At 63.2% G+C, this 26381-nt stretch overlaps 1 protein-coding gene across 2 annotated transcripts in view; it reads left to right on the top strand.

The window, feature by feature from the left end:
• Positions 1–20428, top strand: part of RXRA (retinoid X receptor alpha) — a 93713-nt gene extending 73285 nt beyond the window's left edge. For both annotated transcript variants that reach the window (XM_079111932.1, XM_079111931.1), the window contains exons 5-10: positions 5518–5687; positions 9484–9613; positions 13126–13258; positions 14675–14766; positions 16109–16214; positions 17357–20428. In XM_079111932.1, coding sequence (XP_078968058.1) covers positions 5518–5687; positions 9484–9613; positions 13126–13258; positions 14675–14766; positions 16109–16214; positions 17357–17504 — 779 coding nt within the window. In that variant the 3' untranslated portion in view covers positions 17505–20428. The remainder of the gene's footprint in view (positions 1–5517; positions 5688–9483; positions 9614–13125; positions 13259–14674; positions 14767–16108; positions 16215–17356) is intronic.
• Positions 20429–26381: the final 5953 nt, after the last annotated feature.

The raw sequence follows: 26381 nt of genomic DNA, 5'->3' as shown, positions 1-26381 counted from the left end.
GGAGGAGCTTGGTGTTGCTGCTGAGCTCTGTCCCTCTTGGAGTCTTGCTCCTGGTGCCAGCACAGCACTGGCTGTGGGATGTGAGTGTCTTTTGAAAGTGACCATCAGATAGCCGATAGGGCTCCATGGGAAGCTCAGGGGCACTGGGCACTGGGCATGGCTTGGGTCAGACCTGCATGCCCAGCTGCAGGGAACAGTGTCTGCCAAGGCCAAGACACTGGCACACCTGGCACATGGGCAGAATGGCAGTTGTGAGTCCCAGAGAGAGATCAGCATGCACCTCTCCTTCCCGAGATTGCTGCCGCCCTGTGAGCCTGGTGCTCTCCTATCCCCTGGCTGGTCCCCCTAAGGCCTGGGGGTGTGGATGGGGACCCCATCCTGTCCCATTGGAATGGTGCAGTCTCAGGGCTGGGGGCCCTTGAGTCTCTGGGTCCTGTGATCTCCCAGGCTCCCACCAGGGATGGGGTCTTGTGTGTACTTGCTGCATGGGGATCAGTGGGCACCCCCTGCTGATGTCCATGCACACTCGGCTGACCCCACCTACTCAGTGCCCCAATGCTGTCCTCACTTCTCAGATGGAAAAGTAGGGTGCAGAGAGTCGAGGGCCTGGGGAGGTGTCAGGCTGGCACAGTGCAGGGCCTAGGCTGTGGGTCATTATTGCCTGCCTTGTCTTTGGGCCCCTTCAGACCTGATTTATGGGCCATTAGATAAACACCTGGTCCTGTCAAGGGACCCACCTCCCCTTTGTCTCCTGCTGGATTTACGAGTCGTTGAACGCGCAGTAGAGACCCTCCCACAGAGTGCTCCTGTGCCCCGAACATCATACCATGCCGTAGGGTGGCTGCAGGAGGGCTGGCCCCGTGCCCGAGGGACCCTGCTGCCCAGTGCCTGGCCTGTGCGGGCCGGGTACCTCTTGCCTGCCTGTCCCTGCCTGCATTTAGGTGTTGGGTGATGGCTCCTGGACTGGGCTGTCCCCTGGAGCCCGGAACTACTCCCTTGGCACTCTCAGGTCAACCCAAGAGACCTGGCAGCAGTGGGTGGAGTACGTGTGGGCTACGTGAGTCTGGCGGTATGGCAGCCCTGGGCGGAGCTGCGGGGCCAGCTTGCCAACCCAGGGCCCTTGGTCCAGGGCACAGAGAGTGTGAGCTGCTGGCTCCAGTTCCCCTGAGTACCAGGCCTGCTGCGGGTAGTGAGGCTGGAGCCCCACACTATCCCTCTGCCATGTTCCAGCTGAGAGGGCTGCCCAGCCAGGCTCAAGGAGCAGCTGGGGCTGGCTGACCACAGGGAGGGTCTGGTCTTCTTGGGGGCAGCCCTGGCTGCAGGGCAGGTGCCCCCACCCCTGTTGGGGGTGTACAGGCTGATAGCATCTGTGTCGGGCAGCAGCTGGAGCGTGCGTGTACACGCACTGGCTGGACCTGCTCAGCAGCATTCCCAGCTGGGGGGCGGGCAGTGCCCTGGGGGGGTCCTCCTTGCCAGCCTGCGCCCAGGCCTGTTTGCTGGGGCACGTGGTGCAGGGCTAGGGGCCTGCTGGTGGGCCTGGTCTGATGGGGGTACCTGGCTGACGACTGGGGGCACCCCACTGCACACCCTGTCCTGTGGCCGCCCGTGCCTCTTCCCACTTCCTTTCTGCCTCCTTTTGCTTCCTGCGCCCTATCCCCTGACTCCAGAGGGCTGGGATGCGGAAGCAGCAGTGTCTGGCGTGTGTGCTAGTGCGTGCGTGTGTTTGCGTGCATGTGCATGAGCGCGTGGATTGGGGCGATCCCGCCCGTGTCCTCCACAGGAAGAGTCCTGCTGGGGCTGAGACCTGGCCCTGTCGCCCTCTGGCTTTGTGACACTGGGCCCATGACTTCGCCTCTCCCCTGTCAGTGTCCTCGTCTGTACCATGGGGGCATCTGCAAGGTCCCCCATGATTTGCCTCAGTGTGGTGGAGGGTAGCATGGGACTTGGCTGGTGGTGGAACTGGGGAGTTGTGGCTTGTGTGTGTGCGTGCATGCTGCTCAGTGGTGGTGACTCCACAGGGGTCTCGGCCATGCGAGAGGCTGGTTCCCTGCAGGGAAGGGGACCCACCTCCTCTGAGCTGGAGGGAGCCCTGCTGGTCTGCTCTAGGTTGGCATCTGTGTTGCTTGGCCTTGGGCAGGGTGGTTAGGACAGAGCATCTTGTTGGAGTTCAGTCCTGCTAGACTTGGTCCCTGCCTGGGCTGACGAGGGACAGAAGGGCCTAGCCATGGCAGTGCCCCAAACAGAGGAGGCCTCAGGGCCTGGGGGCCCTTGTATCGGACACCCCTGCTGTTGAGCTGTCTGCCCCCGCTGAGACCCACTCTGGCTGAGGGACTGCTGCGCCCCTGGGTTCTGAGACAGCGTGTTTCCTCAAGTTGGGACTCTGGTTATGCTGAGGGACAGGCAGCCGGGCCACAGTCCGCGGTGGACCGTGGGTGGGCGTCTGGCCCCTGCCTTCCTCCCGCGCCGGCTCTCTTGGAAGGATAACGAGGCCCTGTATTTACAGACGCCTCCCGCTCGCGGCTTCCCGGCGCCAGTGGAACATAAGTCAAACATGCCTGCGTCTAGAAGGTGGTGGAGCTGGCAAAACGTAAATCCCCCGCCCTCCCACCCCTCTGCCTCTATAAATAAAACGATAATATTTATAATGATGCTGCTCGGAGCGGCTGGGGCCCTTCCCGGCTTCAAAGTGCTTCACGAAACATTTGCTAATTAATTCCCGGCCGCCCCGTGAGGAGGCAGGTGCCCTGGAGCCCCCCTCGCCCGCCTCGCCCGCCCTGCTGCAGGCACCCAGGGAGAACTGGCAGCCTGGAGGCTTGTGCTCAGCGCCGCCGTGGTCGAAGCTCCCTGTATCCCAGGACTGTCCCGGAGAAAACCCTCGGAACCAGGCTAGCTGGGCTCCGGAGCCTGAGGCAGGGGACTCGGCTGTGCAGGTGGACCTGCTCATAGGTCCATCCTGAAGGCAGGCTTTGTCATTGTCACTGTGAAGATGGAGAAGCACTGAGAGGTTAGGGGACTTGCCCGGGGGCCACACAGCTGTTAGAAATAGTGCAGGCTCTGGGGTCGAGGGGCTGCCTGATTCCACAACTCGCAGCTTTGAGCTGTTAACTGTCCAGAGATGCCAGCCACACCCCTTTGACTCTCTGAGCCTCAGTGTCCCCACCTGGGACAGTGGGTGTCTAGGCTGCATTGTGCCTTTGGGCCATGTGCTGGCTCTGAGGCTTAGGAATTCTGCCCAGAGCCTTGCCCCAGGGCCTTAGGCACTTGGTCTGCTTGACTCTGACCGCCAGTGGCCTGTAGGTGCCTCTTGCTGGTGGGGCTGCTTGGTGTGGAGGGCTTGTCTCTTGGCCCTGTGACCGTACCCTCTGTGACCGTACCCTCTGTGACCGTACCCTCTGTGACTATCCTCTGTGACTGGACAGGCGCCTGCCACACGGAGGGACTGTGGAATTCCATCTGGGGAGGGGCTGGGCGGCTGGCCTTCCACATCCGCTGCCAGCTCCATGCCATCTGCCCGCAGCCCTGGGCTCCCCACCCAGCTGCACCTGCTGTCAGAGTTTCCAGAAGAGCTTTTGCACACCGCCAGCTTGAGGCCTCTGCCTGCTCCCTGGCCCAGCTGGTGCATCCTAGAGATGCTGGATCAGCCTGAGTCCACATGGGCAGAAAGTCCCTGGCTCAGGCCAGGCCACTGGGTCCTGGGGGGCAGCAATGCAGGAGGATGCCTGGGCTGCCTTTAGGGAGCCTGGAGAGGGGCTTCTGCCAGACCCCGCTGTGTGGAGCAGCTGGCACGGTGCCTGGGAGGGGTCCTCGTGGGAATGTTGGCAGCCCTGACGCCCCAGGCCTAGAGCAGTGGGGTCACCAGGATGACCTGCTCCCTGGAAGCTGTGGCCACAGAGGAAGTGGCTGCCAGGCCCCTGCATGTGACCCCTCCCGCCTCCTGGCTCCTGCCGTCCCTCCTGCTTCACTGGCCCAGTCCCTCGGGAAGCCAGCGAGAGGACCTGGGTCAGGCAGCTGGGGCAGCACAGGGACGGGGTCTGGAGGTGGAGGAGAGGGGTTCATCACCTGGCGCCTGCAAGCCCCTCACGTGGCTGGGTGGTGGTCAGCCCAGCGTGCGTTGCCCTGCGGGGGGGTGAGGCAACAGGAAGAGGCCTGGTCCTGTGGGGTCCGCGGGGGCGAGGGAGCGAGTCCTGCTGGTTGGCAACAGGGCACAGGGAGGGCTCAGTGTCCCTTCAGTGCCGATCCCTTCAACGGGGCCCAGGGAGGGCTCAGTGTCCCTTCAGTACCAATAGGACCCAGGAGTTGGCAGGGGCAGGCAGAGAAGTCTGGGCTGGAGTGGGGCGGAGGCGGCTCTGGGGACCCTCGCCCTGCTGCCATCCTGGGTCTGTGTCGCTTTGCCTCTAAGCCTCAGGTCCCTCCTCTGTGGGGAGTAGTGGAAGTCCTGGCCCGGCGCTGCTGGGTGGAGCCTCTGCTAGGGTCATCCTGCCTGGGCAGGACAAGATCAGCCACATGTCTGAAGGGAACTGCCAGAAGCCCAGTGACCGTTTCTGTCCAGGCACATCCAGATCCCTGCCTGCCCCATGCACACCCTGGTGCCAGATGCTCCCAGGGGGCTGGCAGAGTGGGCAGGATGGGTCTCCAGGTGCCCAGAGTGAGTGGTGGATAATGGGGAGGAGGCAGAGCCCTGCTGGCCTGGTGGGCGTCCTTGGGGCAGAAGGCTCCTGTCTGAGCCCCTTCACTGCAGCCTCTTCTTCAGGGCTGGCTGGAGGCCGGGTGGCTGTTGGGTCAGTTGTGCCTGGCAGGAGGCTGGGCTGTAGGCTCCTCAGCCTGTGGGCGTTTCTGTTTATCTAACCGTGCTGCCCCCACCCCAGCTTGGCTGCCCATAGGGCAGCTTGGGCATCAGGACCGCTCTCAGCTTGTGGCTGGCAGGGAGCAGGTGGTCCCAGGCCTCGTGGCACAGTGGGAGTGCAGAGCCTCGTGGCCCAAGTGCGGCTGGGGGCCCGGGCCTGTGCCCTCCCTCTATGGAGTCCAGCACGGGGCTGTGGGCCTTGCCTTCACGCCTGCCCTGGCGCAATGCTGAGCCCGTTTGCCCCTTGCACTGCTGGCGGCCAGCATGGACACCCTGCTGCAGGTCAGGAGCGGCTCTCCTCTGGCCTGGACATTGCCGTCTCCTGCCTGAACTGCCCTCCCTGCTGTATTTCCTCCTTCGCCTCCTTGCCCCTTCTTCCAGGAAGCTTCCTGTTTCCGTGTTGGGACCCCGGAACAGCCTGCTCTGGGCCCCGGGCGGTCTCCCCGGTGTGAACGTGGGTGGAGTGAGCTGATGAGAGGTGGGCTTGGATTTCAAAGTGCACAGCCCAGGCCAGGCCCAAGGCCAGCTGTGGGCGTGTCTCCCTCACCTGGCCCGGGGCCCGCTGGTGTCAGGCACACTGGCTCTGAGCTGGCTGGCCTGGCCCTGGCCACAGCAGGTCCCGGGAGGCGCTGGCTTGGCCTGGGGGACAGCAGTGACAGCACCGCCCATTGCAGCTGTGCAGGAGGAGCGGCAGCGGGGCAAGGACCGGAACGAGAACGAGGTGGAGTCGACCAGCAGCGCCAACGAGGACATGCCGGTGGAGAAGATTCTGGAAGCTGAGCTGGCTGTTGAGCCCAAGACCGAGACCTACGTGGAGGCGAACATGGGCCTGAACCCCAGCTCGGTGGGTGTCAGCGCTGCAGGGAGGGCAGTGGTCCCACTTCCTGTGGTGGCTCACTTATTGATCCTCATCCCCTGTGTGGCCTCTGGCCAGCTGTGACCTGCGAGCTCCTTGGCCCTTCCCCGTCTGGATCCTGAGTGGGGCAGGGACCAGGCCCGGAGTCAGCTCCAGCCCTGCAGCCACGCCCTGCACCCCTGGCCACTCTGAGGGACCTGGATCCGGGGTTCTCTATAGGGTTTGGCCTCTCTGGGTGTAGGGGCTGTCCCTACCTGAGGGTCACTGCCCCGTGTCCCCCTGAGAAGGCATGAGGAGCTGAGCCCAGGGGAGAAGCTCCAAAGAGGGAGGTAGGGCTCTGAGGCTGGCTCTGCCTGCCGCCGCGTGCCCTGGGCGAGGGACTTCCCCTGAGCCTCCTGCCCCTGTCAGCTGGCAGGAGGGGCCGATGTGCCAGCAAAGGGGACTGGCAGCCAGAGGTCACTGTGACGGCTGTCATCGCAGAGGTCGGCTCGCGGCCCTCAGCTGCTTGTCTTCCTGCTGACTGCTGTCAGAGTGGTCTTCCCTACCTTTCTGGACCACCTTGCCCCGTCCCTACAGCATCCAGGTGAGGACGGGAGGGCCATGGCCTCTGCTGAGGCTCTCTGGGTGGTCCCTGGCTGTGCCCAGGACCTTGGCTTCAGACCCTCTGGCCTCTACATTGTTCCTCCTGGCCTCACTTGAAATAACCTCTCCTGCTTTTGGGTGGCCCTGCCTGTAACGTGGGCCTGGCCTCCCGCTATGGCCTGTGCCAGGCATCACACAGCAGGAACTTTCTCTGCCCCTCCCCTCCTGGGGCACAGGTCCTGCTTCGCTTTGGGCACAGTTGGTCCTCGATGAGCTCACATGGGTGAGGGTCCCCATTTGTCACGGGATACCGAGGAGGTGGCTCAGCTGTGCCCCTGGTTGGTGGGGTGGTTCTGATCAGTGAATCCATGTGAGGGACTAGCACTCACCTCAGCTTCGCCTCGCCTTGGGCCTGGGGTCCTGTGTCTGCCACAGGCACAGGGTCAGCTTGGTATCTAGACATCATCTGGGTCTCTGTTGGGTTGAGGGCTGGGGCCAGAGCCCTAGTCCAGGCAGGTCAAGGTCATCCTGACCTCGCCCCCTCCCCTGGGCTCATGTTTCTTTCCCCTGTGTGCTGGCTGCACCTATTGGCACTTACTCCTTTTGCCCCAGGACCTTCATACCAGCTGCTCCCTCTGCCTGCCTCTGACTCCCGCTGCTGCAGCCTCAGCGGAGCTGTCCTATCTGAGGGGGTCCCTGCCCAAGCTCTCATCAGTGTCCTGCCTGAGACCAGTTGCTGTTCAGGGGCTCAGTGTGCCCATCCCCCCTTCACGGTCCTGGCCCTTGGTGACCACATAGTGAGTCGATGCCACGGGGTGAAGCACAGGCCATGCCTCCTGCCCAGTGTGGTTGGGGACAGCCATGCTGCCCTGCCCCCAGTCTAAGTGTGCTGGCTCTCCTGGCCAGGTCCCTGACCACTGCCCTCTCTGGTGGGGCTCCCAGTGCCCCAGGCCCTCAGGCTATCCGTGGCTGGGATGCCTTCCTTCCAGGAATGGCCCCTGGAGCTGTCCTCACCCTGCTCTGACCCTTGACAGTCCTGCCTGGTTTGGGGTCCTGTGCCCATGCCCCTTCTGCACTGGGAGGAGAGGCGGGGCGGGCAGGTGGGAGGGCTCCAGACGGAGCAGAAACTGAAGAGGTGGGGGGCTGACAAGGTCCCCAAGGAAGGAGAGGGCCCGCTGCGGTCGCTCTTCCGTGACGTTAGTGCTTGGAGCCACGCGAGCCAGGGCTGCTCAGGACCGGGTTCCCATCCCGTGAAGGAGCCCCAGCCCTGCCTGTTCCCACCTAGCCTCCGTGTCCGACCTCATGCTGGAGGCCCTTTGTACACTGGCTTGGGCGCTCCTGGCAGGAGGGCCAGTGGGCCCAGGGAGGGGCCTCGCCTGCCTCAGCTTGGGAGCTGGCGCTGCCCCTGGGCGGCCAGGCCAGGGTGGTCCCCGTGCTTCCTGGTGGCTTGGGAGTGGCAGCTCGTTAGATGTCTGCTGTTGAATCCGGCTCAGGGGTGAAGCCCTGGCCTGAGCCACACAGCGAGATGGAGCAGGATGGAGCCAGAAGCCCTCACAGCCCCTTCCCCTCCCAGAGACCCCCTCCGGGCCTGGCTCTGCTGGGACCCCAGCCAGAGCCTCCCCTCCTCCCGCCATCTGCTCCCCAGCCCCACGTGTGCTGTTCCTGCAAAGGCCCAGCCACTGCCAGCTCCCCCTCTTCTTCCTGGAGGCAGTCTGCCACCCTGGGCTCCAGGAGAGCTTCCGGGAGGCGGCCATCCGTCAGCCAGGCCGAGGCCGGTTCTCTGGGTAAGGCTTCTGAGCAGGGCCGTCTGCTGCGGTCTTTCAGTTCCCTGGCTCCTGCGATCCAGCCTGCCCGCCTAGGACCTCCTCTCCACTACGCCTGCATCGACCTCTTGGGCTGACCTGTAGCAGATGGACGGGGGAGGACTATTGTCCAGCTGTTGGACAGGAGGGGAGGCCGAGGCTGAGGGGCAGAAGCTGGGCGCCGCAGGCCTGGGGCGCTGGGCAAGGGCCTGGCACCCAGTGAGCACTGGGGTGCTGGTCGCCGGGCTTGCTGAGGGTCCCCAAGGGAGCGAGCGAGGGGCCGCATATGCGGCTGTGGGCAGCCCCTTTTGGCCGGGGGTCCCTCTCCCCGAAGCTGGGTCCAGGGAGCCTCTACAGTGCCTCTCCCTCCTGGACCCCTGCACACCCCAGCCCACCTGGCCCCACGGCCTCCAGGTGATTGGTCGGGGCTTTCCCACTTGAGCCCTTAGTGCCCGTTATGGGCGACTGGCTATTTAGCATGTCTGCCGAGCAGATGGTCTCTGCCCAAGGGAGCCCGCCCAAAGGTGTTCCCTCCTGCCCAGTGCCCCGGCCACTGCCGCTCTGGAGGAAGGCCCCTCCCCTTCAAGGGTTCTGTCCTGCAGCATGTGACCCGGGGCCTTGGCTCCCTCCCGGCTCTCCCCACACTCAGGACAGAGCCCGTGACCCCTCCTGGCCAGAACTCTTGGAAGGCATCTACTGGCTTCTGACCTCTGCCTGGGCCTGGTGTCTCGGCTAAGGCAGTGTCCACCCCAGCTTCCACCTGTGTCTGGTAGCACTGGACTTCCGGGTCACCATGGCCACAGTGAGGGGCTGGCCCACCCCAGCTGCAACACTGTCACTTTGTGACCTGCCCTTTAGCCTCTTTCCTCCTCACCTAGCGCCTTCCTGCGGCCAGGAGGGATGCATAGCTCCTGCAGGCCGCGTGAGCCTGCCGTGTGAGCTTGCTGTGGCCGTGGTGACGAATCACCACAGACGCAGTAGCTTAGAACGGCACGGGTTCAGCAGGCCACACTCGGAAACCCAGAGTCGGGCTTGCTGGGCACGTCAGGGAGTCGGTGGGGCGGTACCTGGGGGCCGCCATGCCCCGTGGCCCTATTTCAAGCCAGGGGTGCCTCCTCTCCTGACCTGTTTCCATCCTCTCGGGCCTGCTCTGCCTTCGACCCTCCAGCCTCCCCCAAGGATTCTTGTGACATTGGGCCTGTCCCAATAACCTAGGGTCCTTTCCTGTCCCAGGACCTGGACATGACCCCCCTGGCAGTCCCTTTCTGGGGTGGTTGCTTTCATGGTTCTCCGGGGGGTTGGCACCTGGGCTTCTCGGGGGCCATTGCTGAGTCAGCTGCGGGGCTGGGTCTGCCCACACGTGAGCTTGGGCCTGAACGCCGTGACCTTCCTCCTCACAGCCCAACGACCCCGTCACCAACATCTGCCAGGCAGCGGACAAGCAGCTGTTCACCCTGGTGGAGTGGGCCAAGAGGATCCCGCACTTCTCTGAGCTGCCCCTGGACGACCAGGTCATCCTGCTGCGGGCAGGTGAGGCCAGGCCTGGCGGGCGGGGCGGGAGGTAGCACAGTGGCAGGCCTGTCAGTGCTCTCCGAACTGCAGGGAGAGGCCTGGGGGCCTCGCTGCCCTCCCCTCCCACCTGAGGGGCTTGTGACGTGGGGTCTCAGCGGCCTTCCCAGCGGGGCTGCCCGCCAGACCTCTCTTGCTTCCTGTGGCCTTGTCCACTCCAGGGCCGGGGCAGCACTGGCAGCTGGAATGGGTGCAGAGTTGCCACTGGGGTCTGGGTCAGGCTGGCGTGGGAGCAGATCAGGCAGGCCACCCGGGGCTGTGTCCTCCTCTGCAAAGGGTGTGATGACCAGAGGCAGGCTTCCCCCAGTGGCCAGCAGGGAGCCCAGGTTCCTGCAGTGAAGAAGGGGCTGTGTGCCAGTGCCTACCCTCCCATGGCCGTGGTGTTGATGACTGCCCCGAGTCCCCCATGGGTCCTGCTGTCCTGGGGCCTGAGCTTCAGAATGCCGGCTGCCCCCCAGAGGGCACTGTCACCAGCCCCAGCCTGAAGGGCCTTGGCCATTTTAAGGTGGTTCCCTGGTGAAAGTGAAGAAAAATGCAAACAAAGATGGCTACCCCTGAAGCACGGAATGTTCTGGAAATAACCCAATCAGGGCCAGAATTGCACAGGCCCTGACCCTCACCTCCCTCTTGGAAGGACCCCGTGCTGATGAGTCAGAGTAGCCTTCCATCTCAGGCCCCTGATCACACTTGGGGCCACCTTGGTGGGCGCAGACCTCTTGGAGGTCTGGTGAGCGTTCTCCCCACCCGTGCCCTCACTTCCAGGGCTTCTCCCCTCTCCCCACCTCTCAGAGCCCTGAGCTCGCTGGCTTCAGAGTCCATCTGACCCAGAGGTCCTTGGAAGTGCTCGGTGGCCAGGTGGGGTCCCTGTAGAGAGGAGGTGGTCTTGCCTCGCTGGCACAGAACGTGAGGACAGCTGGTTTCTTCTTTGGACCTGCAGCTCTTTGTTTGGTGGGCAGACGTGAGGCCCGTGTGTGGCAGAATGGGATGTTGGGGGTGCTGGCCACTGATGGCTGTGGACAAGGCTGTCCACAGCGTGCTGGCCCTCAGTGTGCCCCTCCGTGGATGCCCACCTCCAGCAGGCAGGCACTGGGACCTGTGTAGCCCTTTCCTCAGCCCAGGACCTGGGTTGCCCAAGTCCCCAGGATGTCCCCAGGGTGGGAACGCTGCTCCTCTTGGCCTCTTCCTAGGAGATCTTTACAGTGCCTTGCCTCTGGATGGGTCTCCCTGCCCTCGTCCCCCAGCCTCACCCCACTGAGGTTCCTTGCTGACCCACCTCTGGCTGCCAGGTGAAGCTCAGATCTGGGTCTGTCCCTGCTTCAACATGCCACTGGCTTTGAGGCACCTAGTGGGGTGACTGAGCCCCGGGCCGGAGCTGGGCCTCCTGGGCATGCGTGCAGCTCTGCTGCCCTCCAGGGTCTGACTCTGCTGAGCCACTGCTTTGGCTTCCTCCAGTGTCCCTTGGGAGCTGGCAATATTATGCCCATCAAGCAGAGTGGGTGGCACTTGGGGCCCTGCTATACCACCAGTTGACCCTCAGCCCTGAGTATGGGACCTGCCTAGCTGGAGCCAGTGGGGTTCAAAGCCCAGACTAGCCGGTGCTGGATCTGGTCGGTGTGGGTTTCAGTCCATGGTATTGGATTCCGATGGGGTTGCCACTGTCCTGAGGGCCGGTGGTGACCTGGAGGAGATGGCAGTCCTGCCTCGGTCAGGACTGACTTCATTTGCATGTCCACTGCTCCAGGGTGAGGGCTGTGTCCTGACAGGCGCCCGCTCCCACTCCCACTGCCCAGGAGACCTTGAGAATCAGCGTGGGGTAGTCTCGGCTCCTGCACAGAAGTGCCGAGCCCATGGCTCTCTGCTTGGCTGGTGGGTGGACGGGGCGGGCGAGGGCCGCAGGTTTTCCAGGTTCCTGTCCTACCTCCCGCTTCCTCTGGGCCCACACCCTGTGTGGCATTCTGAGACTTCCAAGACTTCATTCCCACTCTGGCCGGTTGCAGAGAGGCCCGCTGCCCGGGAGCCTCCTCTGGTGGGGGGTGGGCTAGAGCAAGGAGGGTCTGGCTCTCCTGGCAGGAGGGATCAGCCTGCCACTTCGTACCTCTGGCCTGGTTGGTCCTGACCCATCCTCACCCTGGGGCAGAGTGGACGCCAGGTGGGCTTGGACCACAGCACCCTGGGACAGGCCTACAGGGAACAAGTGGCTGTGACTTAGAGCTCCTGGTCCAGGGGTGTGTCCATTTCCCACACTTGACCACTGACCCCATCTTTCTCGTTCCTCGTTTCGACGGGCTGCCTCCCAACACCTGGCTGGGCCTCGGGACATGTAGACAGGCGGGCAGGTACACCCCAGCACAGCTGTGATGGTGCTCCCAGCGCAGCTGCCCAGGTCACCACCCGCTGTCTGTGCTGTGTGCTTTGGCCAGTGCCTGCAGCCCACCTCCCCGTGGTGATGGGAGCAGCCCAGCCTGGCCCTGCCTGCCATTCATTCTCTCCATTGGTGGGCCCCTGTCACCTGGGCTGGGGGCATCCTGGGGTTAGGGCCTCAGGTCATCTGGTCGGCAGGGACTCCCTCTGGCCTCAAGTGTGGAATTATGAAATGGGGGTCGGGGTGGGGCTTACCTCCGAGTCCCCGCGAGGGGTCCCTGCAGGCAAGTGTCCAGGAGCACTCAGTGGAGGGAGGGGCAGGCATGCCTGTGGGAGCACGCCTCCCGGGCAGGTCCCTGTTGCCTGCTGCACAGCTTCCCCTCTATAAAGCTGGCCAGTGACCACATCCTAGGAGCGCAGTCAGGATGCAGTGGGACAGACCGCAGGATAGGTCAGCATGGGGCCCAGAGTCTTTTGACCACCAGGTGTCTCTGTGGACAGTCATTGGTTTTAAAGCCATTAAGTCCAGCTTACAGGTGCCACAAAACGTCTTGTTGCGGAATCATCTTTAAGTGTCTCCCACATGCCCTCTGCCTGATGCCAGCTGTGTTTGCTTGGTACTGGAACTTGGTGTCAGGACAGCATATGGAGTTGGGCTTGTGGCTCTAAGGAGCCGGGTTTCCCTTTAATGCTTGATTCTTTTGTGGGAATGCACGTGGTACCCCTTGGTCCCCAAGAGCTGGTGGCAGCCATTCCCTGTTTGTCCCAGAGGAGTCCTTGGGAGCTCTCCCGCTTCTGAGGCGGGCATCCTCCATGTGCAGGAAGCTCCTGCATTTGCTAAGGCAGGTGCTTGATGCAGGGCTTCTCAAGGCCTTTACCTTGTCGTGTGCACCGAAGAGGAGGGGCGTTTCCCACACTTGGGTGCCCAGGAGCCTCTTTTCTGCAGAGCACTTTATGGAGTTAGGGTTCCATGGAGTCTGCTCTGGGAACCCTGGCTTGGGTTTAGAAAGTGTGGTCTATGATGTGCTGCCTTTGGGGTCTGCCCTGGAGCTAGGGACAGGGTGGGGCCAGTGGGCCTCGAGTCGGCCCTGACGGTGTGCTTCCTCCCACAGGCTGGAATGAGCTGCTCATTGCCTCCTTCTCCCATCGCTCCATAGCTGTGAAGGACGGGATCCTGCTGGCCACTGGGCTGCACGTCCACAGGAACAGTGCCCACAGCGCAGGGGTGGGCGCCATCTTTGACAGGTGGGGTGGGTGCGGAGCCTGGCCACCTCAGCCCCCCTCTGGGTCCAATTTGGCACCACTTCTGCTTAGGAGGGTTAGAGACACAGGCCAGTGCAGGGGGTGGGGTCCTGGATCAGTCTGGCGTCCGGGATGGCCGATGGCCACCACTGAGGTTTCTGTTCTTCTTTTTCGTCCTGTGTTCTCACCTGTGAGGGGAGAGTGGCACTTGTAAGGAAAGCGGGCGCTGTCATCTATGCGGTCAGTGAAAGCGTCACTGAGTTTGGTGCATCACAGACGGTGCTGCGACGGTGAGGCTGCTGTGTCTGGGTGCGGCTTGCGGCCCCACCCATCGCCCAGCACGGTGCAGTTGTGCCAAGCCGCTGCTCCTCACGCCCCCCGGGGCGTGGAGTCACGCCTCCGCACGAGCCCCGGCTAGCTCGGTGGACACACGCAGGCAGCACTGGTTGGAGGGCTGCCCCTCTGCAGGATGGGTGGGCTTCATCCGGTCACTCTTTTAAAACGCTGGGCCCGTTGATGCTGCCAGGCCCTGCTCTGGCCAGGCCCCATCTGTGAGCCCAGAGGCCAGTGCCAGACCCAGGCAGTCTGGGGGCCTGGGTCAGCGTCAGATCCTGGGGAGCAGGCCAGGGCAGGTGGGCAGGGCCTGGGCAGCCTGTCAGAGCCCTGGGGTCAGAGGCGAGTGAGCCACTCTCCTAGCGCTGGGCTGCTCTGCCCCTGGAATGGTTCAGGAAGAGAGCACAAGTAGCCACGGGCCTAGGAGTGGCAGGCACAGAGGGCTTGTGCCTCACCCTGGTCTACATGCTATGTAAGGCTCTGCTGCAGGACTCCTGCCTTCCCTGTGGCTCTTCCTCCCCATGGCTCCTCCCTCCCTGTGGCTCCTCCTCATGGCTCCTCTCTCCTGTGGCTTCTCCTCCCCATGACTCCTCCCTCCCCCATGGCTCCTCCCTCCCCCGTGGCTCCTCCCTCTCCCGTGGCTCCTCACTGAGGAGGGCCACATCCTTGTGGGAGGTCTTTCGTGGGCTAAAGAAAGTACTGTGACCAGGTCTTTGCAGCTGAGCAGGGCAGGGGCAGGTCCAGATGGGCAGGTGTGGCAGGGGCCCTGTCCCCCACATGCAGGTCATGGATCACCTGGACTCGGAGGTCATGAGTCCCCTCCTTAGTGCCCAAGTTCCCCGTGTGAAATCCCAGGAACAGCCTGGATAGTGGGTAGACCTCTGGGAGGGCCATGCCCTGTTTGTGGAATGCCAGTGCTCAGTTACATGTCCTTCCCATGGACTATCTGGGCCACTCCCCACCGGCATGGCTCATCGCAGCTGTCCTGGGCCACACCAGGCTTCCCAGAGTCCCTTAGGGGTGCCTGGGCAGGGATGCTGGCCAGAGGTGTCTGACTCCCACCTTGGAATCTGCCTCCGACCACAGGGTGCTGACAGAGCTGGTGTCCAAGATGCGTGACATGCAGATGGACAAGACCGAGCTGGGCTGCCTGCGGGCCATCGTCCTCTTCAACCCCGGTACGCCCTCCTGGAGGCCCAGACTCAGCCTGTGGCCTCCACCCTACAGAGTACACTGTGCTGCTGGCCGCTGCTTGTGAGGGTGACCTGGGTCTCATGCAGTTTGCCACAGCCTCTCTATTCAGGCCCAGAGACAGCATGTCATTGGTCTCCAGCTGGGCCTCTGGACTCCTGCTGAGGCGCCTTGCTGTCCTACACTGGCATCCTGAGCTCAAGCAGAGGTTGGCCTGACATGTCCTGGTCGGCGTTGACCAGCACTCAGGCCTGCTGTCCTGGGGTCGCCAGCATCCCTAGCTTCAGGCAGAAGTTTCTGGGGCCATGGTCATTGGGTTGGGATGGAGCAAGGCGGGGCAGGCCCCTCCTCCAGCCTCTGAAGTCCCCACTTCAGAGGCCCCAAGGTGCTGTCCGTCACCCCTGGGCATAGCACTGTGCCGTGGGGGGTGCAGCAGGGCAGCAGCAGGCTGGACCTCTCAGAAAGCTGGGGGTTCAGTGGAAAGTGCCACTCAGCCACTGCCATCTGATGGCTGGCATACAGCACGGCCCAGTGTGCAGGATACTGCTCTTGGGGTGAGGGTCAACCTGGGTGAGGGTCAGGGGGCCAGTGATTGCAGGGCGGAGGCAGGGGCCGGTGGAGTCTTGGAGGTCTTGCCCAAGCCACACCCTGTGGGCTAAGGAGGGGGCGGAGGGTTTCTGTGGGAGCTGCCCTCTCTGGGGTGGTGGCAGGACATGGAGGGAGCAGGCGTGGTGCTGCTGTAGGGGAGCCCCTGGGGACTGCGAGGCCTGCCCCTCGGGCGCTCCTGGCCCTGACCCCTGCCAGCCCACAGACCTGAGCTGTGCCTCTAGCCCAGCGTGGTGCTGTCCAGCAGTGTTAGCACCCGGTCAGCCATGCCCTGTGGTTTTAGCGACCAAGGGCATGCCATCTCTGCAGCCTGGGCACTGGTCCCGGGCCTGAGCTCTGGACTGTCATCCCAGGCTCTCCGGAAGGGCTGCCGGGTGGCTCCCCAGGGGCAGGCTTGTGTTGAGGGGTGGCTGTGTGGCTTCTGTCGAGTCTGTGGGGCTCTGACCCAGGTGCAAGGAAGGCATTCATAGCCTCTTCCAGTTACTGTGGCAATCAGGGAGTGGATGCTCATGGTACAGATGGGGAAACTGAGTCCTTGGAGGTCAAGGGACTGGCCAGTGGTCTTGTAGCTTGACCCTGGAGTGGCCACATCCAAGTGCACCTGCACACTGCTCTGCCCGAGTGTGGGGTGGCTGGGAGACAACCCCAGGGGCTGTCCATGGGCGGATTCTGGGGCAGTCCACCCAGCTGAGGGGTTTGACCCAAGGCTGCTTCTCCCTGCAGACTCCAAGGGGCTGTCAAACCCAGCGGAGGTGGAGGCGCTGAGGGAGAAGGTGTACGCGTCCCTGGAGGCTTACTGCAAGCACAAGTACCCCGAGCAGCCGGGCAGGTGAGGCCGCCCACCCCAGGCAGCCTGTGCCCAGCAGAGGCGCAGCAGGGCCATGCTGGACTCGGCTGGACTCCGCCCCCCACCCCCCTAGGCCGGAGGACTCGGGTCTTCCCTCATTTCTGAGCCCATGGTGCTGGTGTGCAGCAGGGGCAGGAGCGGGCGCTCTTGGACATATGCTTTGCCCCTTCCTGCCCTGCTCTGAAGGTGCCTCCTGGCCCCCCAACCTGCAGGCCGGGTGTCGGGGGCCATGAGGCGGGGCAGCCACAGCACCAGCCCACCCTGCCAGCTGGCGCGCACACAGTTAACGGTGTCCAGCGCCGCCTGCTCAACCCTCATCTGGTTTGGTTTAAGGCGAGACTTCCCGAGGATGAAGACGGGAGGGGTGGCAGGCGGCTTGTTTTCCCTGGCTTCCTGCCTGGACCCATCTCGCCAGCTCAGCAGAACACAGCTTGTTCTCTGGCCGGGCTCCAGACTCCAGGCTGCGTTTGTGCCTTTAAATGAGGATCCAGGGCTTCCTCCCCGGAAATAAAAACATTGTTAATAATTAATGAGCCCCCCTGCCCCCCTCCAGGGCCAGCGTGGAGAGGCCTGGGAAGATAGGGACCTCCTAGGACTACCCCGGCCTGTCCCTCCTCTCTACTCTCCCTGGAGCCTGCAGTGGCTGTCCCTCATGTCTCTCCTCCCTGAGACTTCTTCCTCTTCCTTCCCCACATTCCTTCCCAGGAGACTCCACAGGGTGGGCAGGGCCTCAGCAGCCAGGCCGCCCTCCCCTTGTGTCTGCTGGCCCTACCTCCGCAGGGCTGTCCTGAGAGGGCGGCCCTGTATTGGTGTGGGTGTGTTGGGCGGGGCTTGGGGGCCTGCCTGCCAAGCACCTGGCAGGTTCCCTGGGGGGCCACTCACACCTTCCCAGGACAGGCGGGTGTCTCGTGGTGCAGCTGCTCAGCAGAGGCGTCCCTGACACTGCAGACACTCATCTGCTGCTTTCCCCTGGCTTGAAGTTCTGCTGTGGCTCCCACTGCCCACAGAACAGGCCCCGTGCCTGACTGCTGCAGGCCAGCCCTGGCGGTGTGGCCGGGTCCTTCAGGGCCTCGCCCGGGGTCCTTGAGCGCCCTGCCCTCCTCACCCACCGCGGTCTCCGGCAGGTTCGCCAAGCTGCTGCTGCGCCTGCCGGCCCTGCGCTCCATCGGGCTCAAGTGTCTGGAGCACCTCTTCTTCTTCAAGCTCATTGGGGACACGCCCATCGACACCTTCCTCATGGAGATGCTGGAGGCCCCGCACCAGACCACCTAGGCCCGCGCCAGCCCGCGTGCCGCCCGGCTGGGCCCACCAGGACGCGGCTGCTCTGCCCGGCTCCGGCCCTGCCCCTGCCCTCCCCCGCCTGGCCTGTGTGGACCTGTGGGCGCAGTGTGTCACTGCCGCCCCGAGATGTTTGCCAGCTCAGCGTCTTAGCACTGCTTGTCTCTGGCCCAGGCTGTGGCTTTTCCAGGGCAGCCGCCAGGGTGGCCAGATCTGGTGAGACCCTGAGCCCCTCTCCAGCTGCTCCGTCAGGCACCCTGCTGTGGCCCAGGAGCCTCGGGCCCAGAGCTGCAGGCGCTGGGAGGGGCCTCGTTTTGGTTGGTTGGTGTTGCTGGTTCTGGGAATGCCCCTCGTGTGCCCCGTGTGGAGTGAGCCGTCCTGTGCCCTGAGTACTGGAGCCTGGCCAGCTGTGAGGGCCTGCCCACGTCAGGAGGAAGGGCAGGTGGGGCAGCTGGCATCTCACTGCAGAAGACCCCACCTGCCCCGGGAGCCAGGAGGGGCCTTCTGGGCCCCAGGGCCTCCGCACTTGGAGTGGCGGTGAACAGCCAGTTTTCCAAAGATGATTTGCAGCTTGGCCCCGAGACACAGAACACCTGCTGACCCCCACAGGTTGGGGCCGCCTCCAGGTTTCTTCTGTCATCGTGCTGGTTCCAGCTTCTCCCCACCTATGTTCCTGTTCAGCCAGGGTGACGGACCCTCATGCCCTGGCCTCTCCCCTACCCCAGATCTTCTCTTGCAATCTGCGAGGTGGGCCCGGGCTCGCCCTTGGTTCCTGGAGGGCTAGCCCAGTCCCAGGCAGGGTGGTGTGTTACCGTCTTAGTGACCTGGTGGGCTGCACAGAGGCCATCCTGTGCCCACGTAGCTCTACCGGCTTCATGTGTGGACAGCGGCCATCGTGAGGGAGGAGAGGCTAGAGGCTGCCTGGCTCCCTCAGAGGGAAGCAGGAGGCAACTGAGATCCAGAGGAACTCCTGGACGAGAGAGCCATATGGGTGGGCAGAGGCACTTGCCCAGGAGCGTCCGACACCCTGTGGAGCCCCTGTGTGGATTCCTTCTCTGGCCGGCTGGTTCTGTCTGGAAGATTCTGCAGACCTTGCCAGGGCCCCCAGCACCATGTCTGTGGACAGCATTCGCCCAGAACCTTAACTGGGGGCTCCATCTCATACCCACTCTGGCGGAGGGCCCAGCCCACCCAGCCAGGTCCCCTCCCGCACGCCCTGAGGGGCTCCCAGGTGCGGCTGCTCTCAGGTTGGACTGGCCTCTTTTGCACTGTAAGCCCTGGGCCCCAGTACTGTGATGCTCACGTCTCAGACCCCAGGGGCTGGGGAGGTGTCCCGGGGCAAGGCCTCTGTTTCCCACCTCTGCAGGGGGTGCCTGTGCCCCTGGCTGGGAGGAGTCAGTTGGGTGGGGAGGGAGGGACTGATTTCTAGGCCTCTGTCAGGAAGGCAGGAAGGGTATGTCCATTCCTTGCCTTCCGGGGTCCCCAGCCGAGGTACTTGGGCAGAGGTTGTGGTCCCTGTGCGGGAGGCAGAGGCCATCAAAGATTCCAGAAGCATCTTCCCTTTGCTCTGTGTGTGCCCCCTTGTCAGTGTGGCCGCTCAGGCACACTTGGGCAAACTTCACGCTTGTAGCAGGGCCGGCTGCCCCTCCTCCAGGCTTTATCGGGAAGTCTTGGCAGCCTTTGGGATGTGGCGGGGACAGGCAGGGGCGTGACACTGCTGGTCCCGCTCCTCACCCAGCACTGTGCCTTCTGCAACTGACGTGCCCAGCATTCACGCCACCCTGCCAAGTGCTCTGCTGCTCCTCAGGGTCCCACAGAGCATGTCGTGGCTGCCGGGAGGAGCCCTGGTACGGGGTTTCCTGGGGACGTCTCTGTTTGGGGGCCTAGCTCTCTGTAAAGCACTGAGGCCACACCTCCCGAAGCCAGAACCCCTAGCCCCCAGGGCCTGTGCAGCCTTGCCCGCTGTCCTGTCATCTTAGACCGTCCCAGGGGCTTCCTGTCCCCTTCTTAGTCTCACTGTCACATCCTGTGCATACAGTGCTGTTTGCAGGGGATTTGTGGGAACGGCAAGTGGCCCAGGAGAGAGGCAGAGTTTATCAACCAGACCTTTAGTAGTGTTACCAATCTGGCCCAGTTAAGCTGACTTTTTGTAATTATTATTATTATTTTGGTGGGACAATCTTTAATTTTCTAAAGATAGCACTAACATCAGCTCATTAGCCACCGTGCCGTGCCTGCCGTGGCCTGGCGGGATGACGGCTGCCCCATCTGCGGTTCCCAGCCACCCCAGGCACACCCTTCTGCTGTCACCTTCCTGCTTGGACATTCAGACGGAGCACCAGCTGGGAAGCAAGGACAGCCACAGAGCCAGGGACGTGTCGGCCATCGTCACTCTGGAAGCAGGCGATCTCTGGGGGAAGCTGGCCCCACACCGTTGGCTTGCCAAGTCAGCACTCCCAGGGACACTTGGTGACAGTGCAGAGCTCCCCACCCCCTGGGGTCTCCAGGTGCCAGTGGGTAATCAGCTGACGTTGTCCCCATCACAGACTTGGGGCGTGTGACCTGGGCCCACGGACGTGGTGTGTGGCACAAGCCTGGATGTGCTGTGCAGAGGCTGCGAGGGCCACGGGCAGCAGGAGGCGCGTCTGGTGGCCAGCTCTGTGTGTTTTTGATTGACTCCCTGTTCTGTCAATTTGCTTCCTGTGAGCAAGTGCTGAGGACCCGGGTGGGTGGTCCCAGTGAGCCCCTGAGGCGGGAGAGCATCTATTTTAAGATGCCTGGGGCAGCTGTCCGCTCGTCCTGGTCTGGCTGCCTCAGCGAGACGTGCTGAGGCCTTCGCGAGGGCCACACATCCGCAGAGGTAGAGGGTGTCTGGCGCGTCGGGAAAGGTAAAAGAATCTATTTTTGTACAAATGTAATTCTATCCCTCATGGATGCTGGAAGGTGGGGCGGGCCTGTTCTGTTTCTGCTCCTGGCGGTCTGGGCGAGGGGACCTGTGGGGACCTCCGGGGACGCGGGGCTGCTGTCCCGGGGAGCCCCTGCCCTTGGGAGCCACCTGTGACCCGGCTCCGACCCCGGCGCGGCCTCCCCGCGACTCTGACTGTGAAGTTCTTCCCTGCGTCCCTGGTCTCCGAAACGTGGTGTCGCAGACGGGGGGGTTCCACCGGCGGTGACGTCGGAATGGTGGGAAAGAAACATGGAGACAAAGCGCGAGCGGAGAAACAAAGTCCGAGCGTCTCAGAACTCGCCTCTGCGGTCCTGTCTGTTCTGCGGGGCTTCCTGTGGGTCTGGGGCCGCACGTCCCCTCTCTCCTGCCTCTACCCGTCTGGGTTGGGCCCAGGGGTCTTGAACACGAGGCTCCGAGTTCTCCGCCCCATGTCCCTGCTCTGACGCTCCTGGACGCGTGGCACAGCCTGTCCGGAGGCCTGTGGAGGGTGCCACCCTTGGCACCCAGGGCACCAGGGTGTGGATATGCCCGCGTTGCCACCTTGCTGGCCCCGCCCAGCCCCTGTCGATGCGGGCTGAGCGGGCAGGAGGTTCACGTGGAGGGCCGCAGCATAAATGAGGTATCTTACCGTCTGTCCTCTAGCGTGACACTTGCCCTTTGTCTCCACATGGGCCCCAGGTTTGGTGATGGTGTCCCCAGCCCTCTCCTATACCCTCCTCCTGATGGTGCCGTCCCGGAGCCTGGTCCTGCCCTGGTGGTGGGCAGGCTGCACTGTGTCTGGTGCCCAGAGCCAGAGTGGCTCTCGGGTGGGGCAGAAGGGCCGGCTAGCAAGAGCTGGGGCTTCCTGAGGTCACTGCCTCTGTGCACACTTGCTTTTGCACACTCACCTGCAAACACATGCACAAACACGCTCACTTGACCCAGCCCTGGAGGAGGGGAGGTGGAGGAGGACCCCACACCAACTCCCCCTTCTGGGAGCGGAGGGGACGACTGTACCCCCAAACTCACCCTTGGTTGGGGCTCCTAGCTGAGGTTGAATGGTGGGTGCCGACGAGACTGCAAGACAGGGCGTGCCATCTGGACTCACTGCCGTCCTGCTGCCAACTCCAAGGGCCCCATCAGCCCCCCAGCCTGCCCACTCGCTTGGCTCCCTGTGATAGAATCCCACACATGTGGCCCCTCCCCGTCTAGAAGAGACCCAGGAACCTGGTGTCGCCTGGCTGAGGTCTCGCCCTGCCTTGCACATGCTCACTGACGGTCTTGGGTTCAAGGCTGCGTCCATCCTGATGGCTCCCCATGCCCTCCTGGGTTTTGGGCATGGCTTCCATGGATACTCATCCCCTGCCTGCAGGGGGACTAGGGTGAGCACAAGGGACAAAGATGCAGAACAGGCCACTGCTTCTCCGGGGAAGACAGGAGGTGGGCGTACTTCAGGACCCTGTGCTGGTCACAACTGGTGGGATGGGGGCCAGCAGCACTGAGGCAAGCGAGGCCAGGTGGGCTGGGCCCTGGCCTGGGACTCTGAAGGGAGTGTGGGAGATGACCAGCGACCCCAGGGGTGTGAGCATCACCCAACGCCCCGCCCATGGAGCAGAAGCCCCAGCAGCTGCCTGTGTCTGCATTGCACGGAAACCTGGCCTCCAACCGCCCTGCTCCCCCTGGTTGCCATGGCAACACCTGCCCGGGGCAGTCCCTCTGGACCAGAGATGCTGGACTTGATAAGTGTTTCACCAGCAAGAATCAGGTGGTGACGGGCTAAGCCAGCACAGGGCCTGGGGTTCGTGACCAGGAGGCCAGGGTGGGGTGGGGTCTCAGGCCTCAGTGGGGGAGGAGGCAGGACCTTGGGTGGGGTGTTGCTGGGCACTCGTGTGCCTGGCCCTGTGTGGGCCTCAAGGGGAAGGGGCTCTTTCATCATTAAAGCGTGGGGGGAAGGTGTGCTTGGGGAGTGGGGCTTCTAGGAGAGAACGGGGATGAACCCCCAGAGGACCTGGTGTGGGCAGTGGATGCCCAGGACAGAGGGCCTGGGCCATGCTACACCAAGGACAGTGGCACTCAGGAGGGACCAGAGGTGGTCAGGGAAGTCCAGGCAAGAGGGGACTAGAGCAGGGACCGCGTCAGGGGAGGGGCCTTCCCTGCTCTCAGCCCTCAGCCCCTTAAAGACTCCAAGGGTCCCAGCCTTCTCCGCGGGTGGGAGTGGGTGTCCAGGCTGCTGGGGGCTCCCTGTGACCCAGAGTGAAGGTGAGGTGGGCCGTCCAGCCTACACGGTCCACCACCCAGCAGTGCAGGTTGCCTCCCCATGCCACAGAGGCTGGAGGAAGCAGGGGAGGGGTCTCAGCCCCAGCAGAGTCCCTGGGAAGTTTTTCCCGGAGGCGAGGCTGAGATGAGACCAGACCACCCGTATCCCTCACTGCCCACCGGGCCCCCGCCCCACCGCCCCACCGCTGCCCTGCACCTGGAGGGTGCGCTGGTCCTCAGGACCTTCGTGCAACTCCGCTCCGGAGCCCGAGTGTGAAGCTGCACTGCCCCCTGCTGGAGGCGCTGGGACAAGCCGTTCCCCTCTCCCCGGGGGTCTGCTAGTTTCTTTTGGTGGCTCGGGGTCCACAGACTTCCTGCACATTAAAATCACTGGGGGATTTGCAGAATCTGATGGCCAGCTGCGGCCCTGCTGGAGGTCAGGTCCGGGCAGGAACTGAGCACCTTCATGGGCGTTTCACTAAGACCCAGGAGGAGCAGGTGAAGGCTGGGTGAGCAGCCCACTGTGCCTGGCAGCAGGGTGGGACGCAGGTGGGTCCTGTCCTCCCTGGGCCTTGGCTTCCTCACCTCTGTAATGAGGACAGTCCCACCACCCGGGTGACCAAAGGTCCAGTGGTTGCATATACTTTTTGGTGTGAAGAGGCTCTTAACGCAGGGGCTGGGTGGGGGTGGGGGGAGGCAGGGGTGGGGCTGGAACCTTGGGGATTCAGCCTGGGGATCCATCTTGGGAAAGGTCAGAGCTGTGGACCCGGAGCCCTGGAGCAGGTGCCACGCTCTTTGCTGCAGGGAGAGGGACTAAAGAAGGTGAGACCCTGTGGTGCCCTTGGTGGTGAGCCACAGAGCCTGCAGGTCCAAGGACAGGTCGGAACTGGATAGGGTCCCGCCAGGAGAGGAAGGCCTGGAGGGGACTGGGTGCTCTGTCATCTTTCTTCCCCCATCTGTCTGCTCATCTACCCTGCCTTCTCTTCTTTCCTCCCTCCCTCCCTTTATCCTTTCTTCCTCCCCTCTTCTATCCTCCTGTCTTTCCATATACCCATCCATCTGTCCATCCATCCATCCATCCACCAACCCACTCTCCCTCCTTCCTTCCTCCCTTCTATTCACTACCTTCCCTTCCTCCTCCTTTCTTCCTTTCCTCCCTCCCTCCCTCCTTCCTTCCTTCCACCATCTTCCTTTCCTCCCTCCCTCCTCCCTCCTTCCTTCCACCATCTTCCCTTCCTCCTCCTTTCCTCCCTCCCTCCTTCCCCGCTCTTTCCTCCTTCCTTCCTTCCTTCCGTCCTTCCTTCCACCATCTTCCCTTCCTCTTCCCTCCCCCCATCTTTTTGTCCATCTGGCCTGGGCCCCACCCCAAGAAACACTCAGCTACCCCACCAGGGCAGGGAGGAGTTGTAGGGCTGAACTCCTGGGCAGCTCAGCCGGACTTCCTGGACCTCCAGGCCTCTCCTCCTGGCCCCCTCCCTCAGGGTGGGATGAGTGCCAGCCTGGACCCACTGAGAGAAGCTGCTCTGACAAGATCCCGGGCCCCGTGAAGAAAAGGAAGCTGTCTGGGGGCGACTGGCTGGCGCCGGGCCTTCATCCCTAGCTATTCCAGTCAGGCGGCGGTCACTGCCTGGCCCGGCCTGTCGTGGGTGGTGCACCCCCAGGCCCAGAGCCGAGGCCAGGAGGGGTGGGCAAGAACGCCTGTTCCCCTGATCTGGCCTGCTGTCTGGTGTGAGAGGACAGCGGTGAGCGAGGTGTCCTGAATGCCTGGGGTCCCACAGCCTGAGCTCCTATCAGAGATGAGAGCAGTAATGTGACCTCAGGTGGACAGCCCACTGCCCAGGCTAGAAATAGGGCCCAAGGGGGTTACTGACCCGGGCTAGGCAGAGCAGGCCCAAGAAGTAGGCCTCTGCCCCAGGCCAGCCCTCTGGACAAGAGCAGACTCCACACCTGCCTCTGAGGACCTCATGCCCTGGGGAGCCTGCGACTGCTGCCTGAGGCCTGGGTGGCACCTGAGGTGGAGCCCAGGCTGGGCAGAGGGGTGTTGATGTGAGCCCCTGAGCTGAGGGTGGTGTGTCCTAGGCAGACGCCTGTGGCCTCTCCTTCCCATTCCTGGCGAGAGCCCTGTGTGGGGACGATCCTGACTCTAGATCCCCACCAGGGCAGTAGGGGGCTCAGAGAGGACCTGCACTTCAGCTCCATGCCCACGTCCCCTCCAGGAGGCTAGGGATAGCCATCTGGAAGGCAGCTTGGTCGGTTGCGCAGAGTGTAAGGTCGTCCAGCAATTTTGCCCCAAGGCATGTGCCCCTGGTCTGCAAGCTCACGTCCACTCACAAACCCACTGGTGAACGTTTTAGCAACTCTCCCTCGTTCCCGAGCCGGAGTCGGCAGGACGCCCTTCTGGAGGCAGACGGAGCAGTGCTCAGCAGTGATGGGATGAGCTGCCGGGCCTCCAAGGACACCAGGCGTCTCAGATGCACTTCACTAGGGGGAGCTTGGGGAGAACGGGGCCGCGTAGTGCGTGGCATTTAGGAAGCTCCATCGCGGTTGGCTGTGGTCCTCTGGGATGAGGGCTGCGCAGGAGAAACCTGGGGGCATTTCTGAGGGTAGCAGATCTGCCCTGGCCACACTAGACTGGGGGATGCTCGTCCCTACATGCTCGTGAAAACCCACAGAACTTTACAGCCCATGAGGGAGCTTTGCTGGACCACTCGGAGGACGTGGGGGAGAAAGTGGACACCGCACAGTCCATCGTGTCACAGATGAAGAAGTGGCCTCTGGGAGGGTGCTGAGCTGGCCAGAATGCATGGGAGGAGGTGGGGGCTGGAGGGTGGCCCTGGGCCCTGGCTGGCAGCTCTCCTGCGGCAGACCCGATGTGCACAGTGAAGTGCTGTGGGGACCAGGGGGTCCCTACTGGGGCAGAAGGTGCAGACGAGCAAGGGAGGAGCAGGAGCCACGGCGAGGGTGGAGCGGAGACGCCAGGGTGAGCCTCAGCTCCGTGCAGGTGGGCCCATGGAAAGGTCTCTAGATGGGGGCACACAGCAGGACAGCGTTCTCCCCGTCTGCCAACGAGAGGAGCAAATACCTCCCGGCGGCCTCGAGCACCCAGCCCCAGGTCTTGGTTTCTGAAACTTCTCCAGCAGAGAACAGCGGATCGATCCTTGGAGAGATGGCAGCGGTGAGGACTGGAAACCCCTGGGAGGAGCCTGGAGCACGTGCAGTGCCGGAAGCAAAAGTGAAGACGTGCTAAAGAAAGACAAACACAATGATGAGGCTGCGTCTCGGGGACATGGCCCCAAATGGTCCCCAGTGCCCAAGGCAGGAACTCCACGAGCTGCAGCAAAATAAATAGCACGGTAATTGGATCATAACTCCAAGTATAAAATAGCCACGAGCCGGCTCACATAAATAAGTGATTGAACAAATAAATAAATGGAGAGGAGACCAGAAGAATCCGAACTCTGTGTGGATGCCCAGTGCTCGGGTGGAGTGCAGCCTCCAGCCACCGCCCCACCCAGAGGGCAGGGCAAGAGAAGGGGAGCAGAGCTGGGCCTCGGCCAGGAGGCTGGTGCAGCCTCACCTCTGTGACCGTCCCCTCAGACACCGCCACCCATCTGACCATGAGAGAAGACCTGGACATCCCAAAGGGGCCCCCATCAACGGTCAAGGCTGGTCTCCTAAAGGCTGTCCAG

This window comes from Sciurus vulgaris (assembly GCF_902686455.1).
Source record: "Sciurus vulgaris genome assembly, chromosome: 15".
NCBI lineage: Eukaryota > Metazoa > Chordata > Mammalia > Rodentia > Sciuridae > Sciurus > Sciurus vulgaris.
Note: the sequence above shows the minus strand (reverse complement) of the source record. Positions and strands in the feature narration are given on the sequence as shown.